The sequence below is a fragment of the Zophobas morio genome, unplaced genomic scaffold, assembly GCF_036711695.1.
Source record: "Zophobas morio isolate AGI-343-1 ecotype UQ-CSIRO unplaced genomic scaffold, CSIRO_AGI_Zmor_V1 ptg000041l, whole genome shotgun sequence".
Lineage (NCBI taxonomy): Eukaryota > Metazoa > Arthropoda > Insecta > Coleoptera > Tenebrionidae > Zophobas > Zophobas morio.
Window position 1 is genome coordinate 5,295,986 of NW_026972146.1, and position 17,217 is coordinate 5,313,202.

A 17,217-nucleotide genomic window follows, 5' to 3' on the forward strand; every position below is an offset into this window, starting at 1 on the left:
AAATAAAGTTAATTCATTAATTAAGTAGGTACTTAATTATTGATCGTTGCGTTCTTGTGTGTAAAATCACCGTTTTAACCGGACCTCCCTTATCACTTTTTGCGACGTTATTAACACAAACACAGATAACCTCCCAGCCATCTATAATCTAATATGTACAGCTGTTCCAGGCAATTTATATTTGTGTTACAAGTGCGGAGCGATGATAGAATTAGACACGTTCAGTAAGCCCGTGCCGAAAAATCACCTTAAAAATTATCTTCCAGATTGCTAAAGCCCATCATCCTCGAAATCTCATCCGCGCGGTATCATCCGCCCGTCCCTCGGCAAATCTATTTAATTTGTAATAATTTCGTATAAATTTGCATGTTATTAGCGCGATTTGCATCCTCCCGTAATTTTCATGAAAATTCATCAGTTTACTCGTTCGGGTAAAACACGCCTTCGAATAGGTTTCTCATTATTTACAAATAATTTCCTGATTATAATTTCAGATTTGAGCACATTTCACATTTCAGACGTGAACGAGGAGTCGCCGCCAGAGCCGGCCCCGCCGGAAGTGCCCCCGAGGGGACCCTCCCTGCACTCGGCCACCCTGCGACGGAGGGCCGACTACTCGCTGCCCGTGGGCGACGGCCAGGGCACACAGGAGTCGCAGTTCCTCTCGCAAGGAGGTGAGTGCACAAGAAAAACACATTTTCACTTGCTTCGCCAACTATGTTGGCATCTACTCGAGTTGGATTCAGATAGTCCTTTCACCCTCCCACCGGTGATCGGTATCAAACTATTTTTTTTTTTTGATTTTTCAAGTGATATAAAACAAATCAATTTTGAATCCTAGAAGTTACTGTCAAAGTTTGTGCACTTTCGTCGTGGAGAAAATTCGCTAGTATGCAGCAAAAATGTTGCATCACAGCCAATTTGAATCTTACATGTACCTAGTCCTGTGAAAATTTGTCGTTTTCGTCTTGGAGAAAGTTGGTCGGCTCGAAAATCATGAATTTACGGTACGCGTGTATTTTTTTCCGAGTTGATGGGCGGAAGCTGCGAATCAGGCGAGGCATTATGTAAGGCAGTTAGTTTAATTCACGATAAAAGGGCGGTCAGTAGTTCGGTCTTAATACGGTCGATGAATACTAATGTCTGGGCTCTGCGACGCGCTTGTAAACTTTATTGCCACTTAGTGGTGCATTAGCAGTGATTGGGGACGAAATACGCCATCAGAGTACGCTGACGCTGGCGGCGGCGGCCATGTGCCCGGAAACGAACGACGATTAACTCCGGGCAGACACGTGAGTAAAAAGTGGGTATTTTTTGGGCAATCCATTAATAGAACACGCGCTTCATCGGAACGTCGGGCCGCATCTTCGCCCTCGATTGACCTGTCTTCGCCTCGCATTTAGAGACACTGTCTGAACGTTGTAAATGTGCAAATTCGTTATGATGTATCGTGTGCGCCGTAGAGTAAACCACTTTGTAGAAGTTTCACACCCTCGTCAGTTTTTCTGACGCTAACGGTAATCCTTAAAGCACACGTCGTCACTCATCGATTGTATGCAAACGACGTTCTCAATAACGGAACTTGTAGACGATAAGAATTTCATTTTTTCTTTCTTTTCTCTACTCTTTCCCGAACCGCCGCCCCTCCAGCGAAACGACCCTAATTTAGGGCCAACATGGCCGAACACGTCGGATGTGTGATGCAGGTTTGAATGGGAGGAAAGGGTCGGCTGCAGGTGGGATTACCAAATCTGACAGTACATTTTTATTTATTTTCGTGTCTAATACTGATATCCCCTCAACATTTCAAGGCAGGACCTTACCTATCGAGACTATGTTCCGTTGTAGTTTCATATCAACATTTGAAGGAGCAGACGATGTCTATATATACTCTTCACATAGAATGGTTTTTAGATTTTTTTCTTAAAAAACATACAACATATAAATACGAGAACTCGGATTGTAGAGGATTTTATGGCGCATTGACCTGAATTTTTTATTTGCCCTTACAATTATAACGTTTTAAGTTATAACAAAAAATGAGAGAATAAATTGCAAGATTTTGTTAGAATCAGGCAACTAAGTATACAGACTCGGGATGATTTACGACATCTCGGCGGGTCTAATCTTAATCCGATAATTGGCTCGGAACGAATAGTACAGGCTTCTTAAATCCTTTAATGGTAGATAAATGAAGGTTATTTTGTTTATTTTACCCTCATTTTGCATACAGTTTTGCTGTAGATATTACTAAGTAATTTTTCATCAACTGCTACAGTTTTTTATTGGATTTTAAATTAAAAATGTGAAACTTAAAAAGTGCAAATTATGTGATCGTTACGTTGCCAAGATAAAAACAATTCTAGTATAGTTAATAATTATAACTTTTATTGTAGCGTACAATTCAGGGGTATGGGTCAGTTGCGCGCCACGGTCAAAAAAATATGCACGCCTAATCTCTCAAGACTGTTGGTTGCACGCAAACTATCTGAGAGCCAAGGGTTAGTTGTTCACTCGGATCAAAAAGATTTGCATATAGTTTCAACCACAAGTATAGATGAATAATATTTTGCATATTTTAGACAGGATTCATTCGACAAAATTTTGAGAACACGTCATCAATTTTTTAGGAGGGACTAAATGTATACATTTTAATGAACGATTTATCATGTTCAGATGACCTTAAAACGTTTGCAAGATTTCAGAACAATCGGTTTTACAGTTGTAAAATTAAATTGCAAAATGTTAGTTAATTTAGATTTTTTTTCAAACCATATCAATCGGTTTTACAGCTTCAACGTTATATTGCAAAATGTTACTTAATTTTGATTTTTTTTTTTCAAACATCTGGATGTCAAAGGTAAAACTCAACACGGATCATAAAACACAACTGCAGCTGTATGTAATTTTGTAAATTTTCATTTTTTTGTGATAACTTTTATAAATACAAAAAAAATCGACAAGAATTTGAGGATTTTGGTGTTTTGAGGGTTTGTCGATTTTGGTGTTTTAACAGAAATTGATGATTTGAGGGTTTTGGTGTTCTAAGGATTTGAGGATTTGAGGATTTTGAGAATTACAGGATTTGACTATTTTGGTGTTTTGAGGGTTTGAGGAGTTTGCTGTTTTAAGGATTTAATGATTTGAGGGTTCTGGGTTTTTCGGTATTTTGTTGTCTTGAGGATTTGAGGATTTTGTTGTTTTGAGGATTTGAGGATTTTAGTGTTTTGAGAATTTGAGGATTTTGCACATGCTGCAAATTTTGCAGAAACAGTTATGCAATATGTAATTGTCATTAAAAATCAAGGCGGATTCACCGCAAGTATCTGAGTAAATTATTTTATAAAATTTAATAATATTTAATGTACAAAATTTTGAGGACAGGTCATCAAATTATTGATTGGACAAATTTTGGTTAGCGTTTCTTCCCGATAATTCTGAAATGCATATAAAATTTGATAATAACCGGTCCGGTAGTTCCAATAGAAATCGACAGACATCAGATATACAGACGGTAACGGTAGACCAATTTTTTCGTGTTTCAGGGGTCATGAAACTTGGAGAAAACGAAAGTAGCCAGTCACCCGCTTACGCTCGGGAAGTAAAAAATTAGAGCAAATTCTAAAATTTTAAACTGTTATATTTTGAAATAACCAAATAACAGTCAAAGAATAAATAACTCGACAAACCCTACCTTCTTATCATACGATATTATTGTATTTTCAAAAAAAAAAAAACATTTAATAAAGTTTGTGTTTTACAGATTAAGTTATAATTTTTAAACTTTTTACAGTTTCCTGTGATAATAAAATGCAGTTACCTATTAGATATACTGTAAATTACTGGTATTTACTAAGGTTCGTAATATTCACATTTTTATTTCAAGCCCAAATGCAACATTAAGCTACTAAAATATACAGTCCATTTTGGATAAATTTTTAAACAAACTGCTTTAAATGCAGCTTAAAATATCAGTAATCTCAAGTCTTTTACAAAACTGTATTCCACACTCGGGTGTTGTTTTCAGTTTACTTCACTTTGGAGTTCAACTGAAAGTTTAATATCAAACGAACTATTATTCAAGCTACTATAGAAACGCGGTGCACCGGTTTATTAAATACACACAATGTTTGTAATAAATCCGAATCGTTGTACAACCGCTCCCCGCCCCACCCCCAACAAAAACCTTTAATCAGAGCAATGCGGTCAATTTTATGCGAAATAATCCGTACAATAGTCGCATTACTGCACGAATCGTAACTGCATGAATAGTTTATTACAAAACCGAAATACCTCTACATAGTTCCAGATAAAAATACACATACACGAACGAACTCGAATCGAACTAGGATAATTCGCTGTTTACCGAAGTGCATACCGAATTGAGTTTATGACGATCTCGCCGCCACACCTCCGTCTGCACGCGAAAAAAAATTCGATCGAGAACAAAAATAAAGTTGCCCGGAATTTTCGCTAAGTAATTAGCTTTTTGCGCGCAGACAGGAATTATTTACATTTCGGAGGGCCGACTGTGCCCCGGTTTCTCATATTTTTTTCAAACGGTGGAAAGTCGGGGGCAAAGAAAATTGTGGAAAATTTCGCAGACGAGCAGGTCGGGTGTGGGCAGGTTCAAGGTCGCGGATTTGCGAACAAGAAAAGAAAAACAAACGACTCTTAATTTGGAATACGGGTAGGCGAGTTGTGTTTACAAGATTTCGGAGCGATCTTGTGGAAAATCGCTGTTGTATTTTCAAATCGGGATTTTACGTTTATTAGGGTTTTTTCGTTTGCATGAAACAACAAAACGTCGGTTTGCGACAGCGGTAATTAAGTGACTCGTGAACGCCGAAAGCAGTAACCCGTGTAATCGGAGTGGGCTATAGCGCATGGTTCTGCGCAGGCTAGGATTTCCCATATCGCTCTTAGCCGCTCTCCGGATGATCCCAGCTCCCGCTAATTGTCCGACTTAACTCGGTGCATTTGCCATTATCTCCGACTTATCGCAATCCAATCCCTCGCCGTGTCAAATCAATTCCGGCGCAATCCATATCCGTGGCCCCCGTTCGCCGTGTCCTCCGGCCGCCCCATCGGCATTAGCGCTCCGGTAATGAGGCTCACCCACCCTTTCAGCCGGTTCCACTTCGATTACATTTTATTTGCGGCGCGCGGGGGGGCAGAGAGGGGCGGTTTCCGGGCATTGTCTTTGCCGGATCGGTTACCCTCCGAGTGTTTAATCATTTTCCGATAATCCGACAAGAAAAATACCCGCTCCCACCTGCCGCGGCGCTAATGGCCGTCCTGAAAAATGACATTTGTAGTCATTATTCATATTCAATAAAGAGCGTGAAAAATGGTCGGCGGTTGACGCGCCACGGCCGACTCCTGATTGTCGGAGATGGCACGGGGTGAAGTGTGCAATTTGGGCAAATGACGGCGGCCATGTCGCAGATGTGCAATTTTAAACAGATTAATGCTAATAAAATAGAGAAGAGATATGTGCATGCGCAATTAGGGTAATGGCGGAGCCGGACGCTAGCGACGTCGGCGGTGGATCGGTCAACTAAAAGGCAACGAATATTGACCCGTGCGTCTCGCTCGAAACTTTCGCCTCTCTCTTCTGCGTCGGGACGACACTGAGGCGCGCATTGACGTTTGTACAGGTCGAGGTACATGCATGCGGGAGGAGGGGACAGAGGGGGGGTGAAATTCGGATACGGCGCGATTTTTTTTTTAATAATCACTTTCGCACTCGATTCAACACATCATTCCCTTCCAAGATCCACTGTATCAACCAGATCTCGACAGTAGAGACTTTTAAGTGGCCTGAACTACGAATATTTTTTCCTCTATTACCCGTTTTTTTTTTGTACTCGAAAACTGATCATTGGCCTATCGATTTTCCTCTTTATCTGTTTTTTACAAATTTTGAAGGTTTTTCGATAAAAAAGGTGGATGCGCCGGGATAATTAATTTTTAATTTATAAGTATTACAGGAATTTTTAATAAGCTTTGGCATCAAGTGATAGGAGTATATTAAAGGGTAAATAATGTGGTATTTTAAATATCTTGAAATCTGAGCCAAGAAACTGAACAAACAGATCTGAAACAAGATAAACCGTCCCTTTCGGGGTCAACTTGATAGATTCTAATTCGTATGAAAAGAGACGGCGAAAATAAGCACTTATACGTTGTTCAGAAAAAATTTCCTTTAAGATATGTCCCAGTTTCAGTTAATTTGACTAATTTTCAATTTTTGAAAAAAATTGGTGGAGGCGCCGGGATAATAATTCTTTTAAATAGAACTATTTCAAGAATTTTTAAGAAACCTCGACACAAAGTGATACATTTAACAAAATATAAAGTGTTTACTTTAAATATCTTGAAATCTGACTCAAAAAAACTGAGCAAACACGGATTTGAAGCAAAATAAACCGTTCTATGAAGGGTCAACTTAACAGATTGTCATTTTTTCGGATAAAAGTTAATTTTTCTTCATTGTAAGGCAAGAGACGGTTTAACTAAATAAAAATATGTTATCCTGAAAAAATTTCTTATGAAATATGTCCCAATTCCCGCTAATTTTAGTAATTCTTGACTTTCGATAAAAATGGTGGAGGCGCTGGGATAATAATTCTTTTTGAATAGAATTATTTCAAGGATTTTTAAGAAACTTCGATACAAGGGGATCTATTCGAGAAGAAATCATGTGATACTGTAAAAATCTTGAAATGTGAGTCAAGAAATTGAGCAAACACAGAATTGCAGCAAAATATTTCGTCCTTTTATGGATCAACTTAATAGATTTTAATTTTTTCGCCTAAAAGTTACTGTTTCTTCGTTGTATGAAAAGGGACGGCGAGAATAAGCACAAAAACTTTTTCCTGAAAAAAATTCCATTAAGATATGTCACAATTTCAGTTAATTTGACTAATTTTGAATTTTTGAAGAAGAAAAAATGGTGGAGGCGCCGGGATAATAATTCTTTTTAAATAGAACTATTTCAAGAATTTTAAGAAACCTCGACACAAGGTGATATATTTAACAAGATAAAACGTGTTTACTTTAAATATCTTGAAATCTGACTCAAAAAAACTGAGCAAACACGGATTTGAAGCAAAATAAATCCTTCTATTAGGCGTCAACTTCATAGATTGTAATTTTTTCGCATAAAAATTAATTTTCTTCATTATATGAAAAGAGGTGACGAAAATAAGGACAACTACGTTGTCCCGAAAAATTTTCTTTAAGATATGTCCCAATTTCAGTTAATTTAACTATTTTTGAATTTTTCCATAAAAATAATGGAGACGCTTAAGCAGATCTAACGTGTTATTTTACATACCTTGAAATCTGAGCCAAAAATACTGAGCAAACACAGAATAAATCGTCCTTTAAGGGATCAACTTGATAGATTCTAATTTTTTCGCATAAAAGTTAACTTTTCTTCTCTGTATGAAAAGAAATGGCAAAAATAAGCACAAAGACGTTATTCTGATAAAAAATTCGTGTAAGATGTTCCGATTCCAGTGTATTTAACTAATTGCGAACCTTCGATAAATATGGTGGAGGTGCTGGGATAATAATTCTTTTCAAATAGAATTATTTATATATTTAAGAAGAAATAACGTGTTACTTTAAATATCGTGAAATCTGAGCCAAAAAGACTGAGCAAACACAGATTCGGAGCAAAATAAACCTTTTGGGGATCAACTTTTTAGATCCGAATTTTTCACATAAAAGTTAATTTTTCTGCGTTGTATAAAAAGAGACGGCGAAAATAAACACAAATACGTTCTCTTGAAAAAAATTCTCAGAAGATGTATTCCAGTTAATTTTACTAATTTTGAATTTTCGATAAAAATGGTGGAGGCCCTGATGATTTTGAAATAGATTATTTCAAGAATTTTGAAAGAAGTGATACATGTGTTATTTTAAATATGTTTCAATTTGAGCCAATAAATTAAACAAACTTAAATTTGAAGCAACTTGAACTGTCGTTATTTTTTTGCTTGTTCTCTGAAACTGATTTTTGACAATAAACCGATCTTTCGAATATAACACATATCATACATGTCTTTGTTGTTGTATATGTTTCGTAAACCGCGACAGAGAAATTATTAGGTCGAGAAACCTCCGAGCCCAACATCCACTTTCCTTCGCGGTTCGTAGTGCCTGTATTTTGCGTTCTAACAGACTGGTGGCAAAAGTGAGCCATTTTTGGCTTGCGGTTGTCGCCCACCCCGCTTGAAATTTTTAAGTCATCCTTCGACACCCTTTCACGCCCACCCTCGAAGTAGGTGCCGAGCGGTGCACGTCGTAACGCTGCGTCATAGCGCTAGGGGAGCGAACCGGGGGTGGATCTTGTTACGCAGGCTCTTCTTTTTTTAATAACTACTAATAGTAGCGAATTGACGTCCTCGCCTAAAAATCCTCAACATCTCGCAAACAAACAGCCAAATATTATTCTCCCTGATTAAAATGCACAGTCCGATCCGGCTAATTATATAACACGTCGTACGTTTCCGAACCGAGGGAAATTATTCCCAGGTGGTAGCCCCGTGAGCTCGTTATTTTTTCATTCTTTTGTGGATGATTGTTGCGAAGTCGACATGCTCGAATCTGGTAGCCCGAAGCCGAATTTCCGACATATTTTGAGAGTGCACTAATTAACTTGAAGCCACAATTGGCTGTTTTCCTAACGAGAAATGTTCGGTCGGATTTACCGAAACGTTTAAAACCACTGGAAGCCTTAAAAAGAGCCGATGTCGGCGAGGGGCGGAGAAAAATACAACTAATAAAGTTGCAGAAAATGTTAGCAAAGATTTATTTTCTGCTTGGCCGGAGGGAAGACTTTCGGATGCTCGGAAATCCTTTTGAGATATTTATCAAACATTCTGGGCAAGTCTGTAATTTTAGCTCAGGGTTTGACATTAAGAAAAAGCATACGGAGGAAATTAGAAGCCGCTCTCGGCGACTTTTATTAACAAATCTCTGGGCTAATTTCGAGGAATACGAGGCACCCGCCCGGCGAATCCACCGTTTTTAACAGCGGGGAGCTAATAATGGGAATAATAGGTGTGGGTTACAGCATACGGTAAATATATAAAAGAGGCTGCTAACAAAGGTACTAATTAATTTATTACGGGGCTAATTTCAGTCTAGACAGCTAATTTCAGGCGTGGACACAGTATCACCCGAAACACAAGTTTTATTGTATAATACGCACAAGTACAAAGTGACGTGGAAATGTTATGTTAGCGCATAAATTTGGATTAGCAAATAGCAAACTATATCAACCAGTAGGAGAAACTGTAAACAGGAACCTTCGTCGTGGCTGAGTCTCGCTCATCCTTTTTTATGTCGATTAGTACAATTTTTAATTTGTTGGTTAAAAATGGTGGATGCGCCGGGATAACAATTAATTTGAATTGTTTCAAAATTGTTGAGAAACCTCGATCTAAAAGGAAATATAGTGTTTCTTTTGATACCTTGAACTTTTGACTAGCACAGACTTCCAACAATTTAATTTTTTTGTCTAAATATGTGCCGCTATGTTATCTCGGAAGTTATCAAGGCAACTTGAGCTGACTGTAAAACATTGCCAAAGCATTATCGCCGGTCATGCTACATCTTAATGTTTAAAATCTCCAAAATTCTTTATAGCTTAAAACCTGGCGATAATTGCTGTACTAGCGCTTATCTCTGTACCCTCTTAATCCCCAAAGCCTACACCACCACCGGTAAATCCCCGCAATGCGGTTGTTTTGTTGCACCGCCATAAAAACACTCATCCAATTCAGGAATCGATCAGATCGCCGACCAAATTACTTTCCGATTGGACATTAATAGCGCCATATTTACCATATTATCCGTCGTCTCCCGACAGCTCGTCGTTTTGGTAACGCGCAATTAATCATGCGAATACCTTGATGATGTCTGCACGAAGTTGCACGATGTCGGGCTTGTATAACATTGTCTCACCCCCTGGACCGGATGCGTCGAACAGGAGCCGAGGAGGGATGGCCATGCGTCGAGTTCATATTTCACGACCCCCGTTGTCACTAAACGGCGAACAATTAGGAAATACTGCCGAGGAAATATTGGCACAATCTCGACTAATTCGGAGAAACGGACGGCAAGATTGTGGAAAGAAGGGTTTTTGCCGGGGATTTTAAGGGCTCGACTTGACGAAATTATGAGCGGGAGCGAGGAAATTGTCATGCGGCGTTTAGTTATCTGAGGGTTTAATTGAAGCGGTGTGCAGATGCAGTTTCCGTGTATCAGGGGCGGATCGTGCGCCAAATCTTTAACGAAAATGTTGGTTCAGGGACCCGGTGTCGAGGCTAGATTAGAAAAACATCCGAGTTGCCGGGAAAATATGGCTTTGCATAATCGACGTCCGCTCGGAAAAATTCCCGAGCAAATGGGGAAATCTGCGCGAAATGGGCGGCGATCGCTCACCCCGCCCCCCACAAACTCGAAAGAGTTAAAACTCTCGTAAAGAATGTGCGCTGACGTAACAAGTCGCATACGATCTGACGTGTCCGGAGTTGTAGAGACGAACCTATAGTAAAAATAAAACTAAAAATCACGTCAAAAACTCGAGGGATTTCCACGTCATGACTCACGCACCACACAACGAGTGCGTCAATGAGGGACGATCGATCTCAGCAGTGACAGGACGTTCGTCCCGTTTCGAAAACAAATTACATTTATGAAACGTACACGTCATGTACACAATACGTAGTTAACGTTGCTTTTGTGCATATGACACAGTTTTCATTTGATGCTGGGTGCACGTGGGGGCGTATAAGAGGACTTCTCTTCCCCGGAAACGATGCAGCATCTCATCAGAAATCGCTAGAGGGTGGCTTTATAGGTATTTTGTCGCCCTAAGTGAGTCTGTTACCTAAAGGGAACTTTATCCCTTATTGCTTCATTCTGAAAGCTGGATATTGTAACTGGTTTATCGGGGGACTTACGTGCCAATAGCTTTTGTCTGTCGACGTGTTTTCTTGCTTTTGACTAAGGTTCAGAGGATTATGCTGAGGAGGTTTCTGGTTTTTTTAAGTCTGTGAATATTAATTGGCGGAGAAAGACGACAGATGGCGCTGGGTTCTGTCGATGCCCAGAAGGTGAGGTTCGTTGGGGTATAAAGTTTTACAAACGACACTGTCACTTTTGGAAATTTGTTCGAAGGATAATACATTGCTGTGAAGAAATAGGGGGAGATCGAGATAGATCTAGAGATAGACGGAGGCTCAGACAAGACCGTCCAAAGTGAGATGAAAAAAAAGACAAAAGATATATAGAGGCAGAGATAGATAGCGAAACCGTTATCGACAGAGCAGTTCTCACACTTATTTGAAAAGAGATTACCAAAATAACCACAGATGGGTTATCCTAAGAAAATTTCTTATAGGATGGAACACATAGAAGAAGTGTATACAAAGACAGAAGTATAGAGAAAGAAAGAAAAAGATTCAGATACAGAAATAGACATTAGATATTAATTTCATGTTTGGTAAATCTTACAATATGAAAAAGTAGTTCTCCCGTTTCGTTTATATGTTCTCTGTGGTCTACTGACGTTTTTATTTCTGACCAAAGTGAAATTTTAAATATGTAGAAAATAAAGCGCTAACCATAATTTGTCTGATTATTCCTACCAAAAATTTGATGACGTCATCTCATTTTTCGACCACCTTCGAAAATTAGCTAAAGACATTTTCGTGTAGATCTCGATCCCTAGAAGTTATTTTCTGCTTCATTTCGTCGAAAATTCGTAGTACTTTTCCAGAATCGCCAATTGAAATGTGGGAAAATTTAGAATTTTTTCAAAATCGGACGTTCAAACCGAATATTTAAAAAATTTTTGGCTAGGGACCATAATCACTCTATATTTCTCAAATCAGCACGTCGAAATCTATATTCGAGAATTTTTTGTAGATTTTAGGCCATTTTTCGAAAAGCTTAATTTTTCAGTACCTTATGAAATTTTTGATCATTTTTCGACCACCTTCGAAAATTAGGTGAAAACATTTTTTTGAAGAATTCAACTCTGAGGCGTTGTTTTAGGCTTCATGTCTTCGAAAATTTTAGGATTATTTTAATTATTATTTTATTAGGTTTTCAAACCGAATATTTCGAAAATATTGTTCTGAAACAATAAAATCTTTTTTTTCGAATTAGCACGCTGAGATCTACATCTCAGATTTTTTGGTAGATTTTTTGTTAATTTTTCAAAAACTTCAATTTGAATAAAATTTAATTTTGCGATTTTTTTTTTGTATAAAGTTAAAAACATGAATGCATTTACCATGTTTCTGATTACCTTAAAACGTTTGCAAGATTTCAAAACATTCGGTTTTGCAATTTCAGAATTAATTTGTAAAACGTTGCTATACAATTTTGATTTTTTTCCCAAAATTTGGATGCCGAGTGTAAAAACTTAACACGGATTAATAAACCACAAGTACAGGAGTATGTAAATTTAAATAACATTTGTTCGGCGAAATTTTGTGATGACGTGATCATTTTTTGGGGGGAAGGTAAACGGATAAATTTTGATTAACGACTTACCATGTTTCCGATAACCGTAAAATGTCTGCAAAATTGTACTTTTTTTCCCAAATATCTGAATATCTAAGCTAAAAGACTCTACACGGATTCATAAACTACAAGTGCAATGAGTTTTGGTTAGCGTTTTACCATCTGCAGCATATTCATAGAATGCGTATAAAATTGTACAACAGTTGTTCCAGTAGTTTCGGAGATTATCTGTCTAATAAAAACCCAGACAGACAGCAGGCAGACAGACAAACAGACAGACGGAAAAGGGAGATCTAATTTTTCGTTCTCTTAGCTTACGCTCGGGAAGTAAAAATATTGCAATCGAGTGTATTCGTACAAAGATGCAAAAAAAAAAAATAGGTGTTGGTAAGGATTGGCGTTATATAATACAGAAAAGCAAAGATTCTTAGTCGACTATACAATTTGTTGTTGAAAATGTCTCTTGCAAGAGAACGAATCCAGTACGAGTAGTTATCTAAAAATACAAAGTACACTAAAACGGAGAAAACTTGAGACTTTCCAATAATCGATATTTTGTAAAAGACGGCTACCTTTTATCGGTTCGATTTCAAAGTAACGTTGCTACAGTCTGAATAATGATAGTGATCGGATATAGAGACAACAAATAATGAATTTGAATGACGCCCACAAGAGTACTAAAACCAACATCTAATGTTCTGCCGCATTATTCTTTAAAGTAATAAACATCAAGAAGTTTTCTTCCTTTGCCACTATGATTTTTAAGTGATATAGTACTTCGGTAAAAATCCATTATGGTAATGACAGTGTAATTCTTTATTGTTTTAGAGTTCGAGAACCTCCAAATAACGAGGAAATGATTATTTTTAGATCAATATTGTACTGACGACATCCACCATGTTAATTAAAATTAAAAAGAAAAATACTGTCACTTGTATGCGCCGCCTATGACGACAATTATTGCAGTTCCTTTTAAGCGTTTGCTGTTTACATTTATTGCAACTGAACGAAAATTACAATAAACGTTGAAAAGAACCCACCCCAGACCCAATCAGACGCAACAGTACGTTTCTAAACAACCTTTCCATTTGACTGAATTTCACAGTGGATACATTTGTTTGCATAGAAAAAAATGAGGAAAATAAATAAACCGACAACCCGGTGTAACGTTTGGACGCAAAAAGGCCTGTTTACCCCCTGTATCCGTAAAATCCCGTTTAATCCCTCATTAAAAATCCCTGATCGATAAGGCGGCAGCGCTAATGTTAAACGGCTATCAAATAGCTCGGGGCCGGCTACAGTTTGAAACAAGCCGAAATGAGCTACTAAAGTCATGAATATTCACGTCCACGCTCCATCCTAGTGGACGCAAAGTGAGTACATTAGCGGAAAATTTCGCTGAACTACCCCATAAGGAGCAGCTCACATGTTGACAGTCGATCAGATTTCGCAAGGGATGACCTAACAACCCCCACCGCCCCCAATTTCCGCCACGTGCCTCCGCCGAGTCTTGGGCGGAGGCTTCCGCCACATCGAAGCTCGGGTTTTTCAAGTTTACTCAACATATATGGGGTGTTCAAACGCCTAATACCAGAAAATTACTACTTTTCGTGAATTATTGAAAAATATTTTGAGTCAGTGTTACGTTTTTTTTATGCCTTGGTATTTTTTTGCTGAATATTTGTTCCCATTGAAGCCCTTCTTTCCCTAGGGAGCCAATGACAAATGACCTTTCGATTTTTACCCAAGGGTGGAAACCTCCTCTATTAATATTATATTACAGCAGTGTTCATTACGTAAATTTCGCCCGATATTTTTTCGAATGTCGCTAGAATTTCAGTTTACGATCGGTAATTGTCTCTTTCGTACCTTGCCCCCAGCAGGGCGACCCTTTCTCGCCCCCATAAAAACCAGCCACTGTCCACCTTTCGAATTCAGCCCTCGTACATTAAAATGATTTCAATAAGTCCCCCTTTAATATTCATATCTCGTCCGAGCAGACAAAAATCGAGAAAGGCGGCGGCGGCGGCGGCGGCAGCAGCCCAGTCCCACTTGATGGAGCCTGCTTATTGCGAATTCCTGTTGTCACGCGTGTTGTTTTAACCGTAGCCGTGACAAACGCGTAATTGTGCGAGTGTCACGTCGCACGGGCCGACAAGATTAGTATTGGGGGCGGTGGGGGGCGGCGCACTATCGCCACTTAAACGGCGCCGAATCAGACGGGGACGTATTTTAAACGGGAGAGATAACGGCCCTCGCCAATAACAACGTGGCAACAGCTCCGGGACATATGTGACATATTTAGATATAAAAAATAATCCGCTTTTCTGACCATTACGATGCCGTTATCGGGGCGGATGGGGAGCGGTTGTAATCTCGCTTTTTATGCGTCCTTTCGGGATAAAACCGCAAGGTTGGAGAGGAAAAATTCGGACCGTTTTCGGGATGGGGAGCCAAATTTGCCTAATTTATGGAGCGGCGGGGGCGGCGGCGCGGAACTGGGGAGGGGGAGGCGCGTTGGTACAGGGGAGGACGAGAGTCCAACGAAGGAAGTGGCTAATTTTGCAATTTTGCGACTACAGAATAATTGTTGTTGAGTGTAGTGCAAGATTCTGACTAAATGTACTACGGATATTATGTTATAATAATAATATTTCTGAGAGCATAATAAATAATGTAGATGCGCTTCTATAGGTAAAAATATGTGACATAAAAGTACATGACATAAATATCTACAAGAAATATTCGCTGAATATCGTAGCGATTTCTGGAGGCTATAATCTATAGGAAAATCTTTTTAGGTAATTTTCAAAGTGGTTCAAAAGATGTCGATAATTTCGTAAGGCAGGGAGGAATATTGAAAAATGAGGCTTCAGGAAAAGTTACCTAAAAATAAAAAGAAAAAAATCTAGGATATAGATATGTATATTGATTCAAAAAACATACTTTATTGGTGATCTCGGACAAAAATTTTCAAAATTTTCGGGTTAGAGTCACCTTTTTGTTAAATCCCCAAAAATGTCTCATTTCATATTGACCATTTCGGCAAAATGGGATTGAAACTAACTTCTGAGAGTCGTAATCTGCAGAAAATTCTCTTCATTTAATTTTTAGAGGTGGTCGAATAAAGTTCTAAAATTTCATGCAGGGGGAATTTTGAAAAATGGAATTTTTGGAAAAATTGCCAAAAAATCCTCAAAAAATTCTGGGATACAGATGTCGACATACTGTTGACAATTTCGGATCAAAATTTTCGAAATACATATTCAGGTTGAAGGTCAATTTTTCAAAAAATCAAAAATTTCCCCAACTCATATTGACGATTTTGGAAAACTGTTGGGAACTTTACCAAAAAATAAGCACAAAATAACTTCTGGAAAATGTAATTTTCAGAAAAATCTCTTCATGTAGTTTTGAAGGCTGGTGGGGAGTTTTTAAAAATACGACTTTCGGAAAAGTTGCCAAAAATCCACAAAAAAATCCGGGATATAGATATCGACAACCTAATTAAAAAAACATAACGTGTTGATAGTTTCGGATCAAAATTTACGAAATATTCAGATTAAAAATCAATTTTTTTCAAATCTAAAAAATTGTCATATTTCACATATTGACGATTTTGGAAAAATGATGTGAAATTTTCCCAAGAATGAAGCTGAAAATGTCAGTGTAATTTTCAAAGATGGTCGAGAAAAATCGAGTGAGTTTTGAAAAATGGGATTTTGTTGCCTAAAAACCAGAAAAATTTAGGGATACAGTTGTGGCCATACTGATTCGAGAAATAACGTGTTGATAGTTTAGGAAAAAGATTTTCGAAATATTTGGGTTGAAAATTATTTTTGTTTTAAATCCCAAAAATTGTATTATGTCGAATTCACGATTTTCGAAAACTGGTGGGAACTTCCCCAGCAATGAAGCCGAAAATAAATTCTAGAAACCGAAATCGACAGCCATATTTCATATTGACGATATGGCAAAACTGATGGGAATTTTCCTAAAAATGAAGCTGAAAATATCTTCTGGAAGACGAAATCTATAGAAAAATTTCAAAAGGGGGTGTTTTGAAATGGAAGTTTTGGAAAAGTTGACTAAAAATCCACAACAAATTTTGGGATATAATTGGTTCTCGACATACTGATTCGAGAAACATGACATGTTGATAGTTTCGGATAAAGATTTTCGAAATATTCTGGTTGAAAGTTTTTTTTTTTAATTAAAAAAATTGCCCTATTTTAAGGAAATTAAAAATTTCATAAAGATCTGTTTTGAAAACTGGGACTTTTGGAAAAATCGCCAAAAAATTCATAAAGAAAGTTTCATAAGAATTTTGGAAACGTAGGTACATGGTGAAAGTTTTTTTTAATCCCAAAAATTTAATTACTTCATAGTGACGATTTTGGAAAACTGGTTGCAATTTTGCCACAAATAAAAGAGAAAATAAATTCGGGAAGACGTAATCTAGCGAAAAATCTCTTCATGTTATTTTCAAAGATGTCGAAAAATATGGAAAATTTGATTACGGGGAAATTTTGAAAATTTGGACTTTTGGAAAAATGCCAAAAACCCACAAAAAAGTCTGAGATATGAGATCTCGACATACGACACGAGAAACATATCGTGTTGATAGTTTGGGATCAGAATTTCCGAAATTTTCAGTTTGAGAAT

At 37.8% G+C, this 17,217-nt stretch overlaps 1 protein-coding gene across 10 annotated transcripts in view; it reads left to right on the top strand.

The window, feature by feature from the left end:
* Positions 1–17,217, top strand: part of Ten-a (Tenascin accessory) — a 250,510-nt gene that overhangs the window by 140,753 nt on the left and 92,540 nt on the right. For 8 of the 10 annotated variants that reach the window (XM_064071908.1, XM_064071909.1, XM_064071907.1 and 5 more), the window contains one exon: positions 519–674. In XM_064071908.1, coding sequence (XP_063927978.1) covers positions 519–674 — 156 coding nt within the window. Of the gene's footprint in view, positions 1–518; positions 675–1,177; positions 1,304–17,217 lie in introns of those variants that run through there. The other 2 variants (XM_064071919.1, XM_064071918.1) reach the window with 2 other exon arrangements.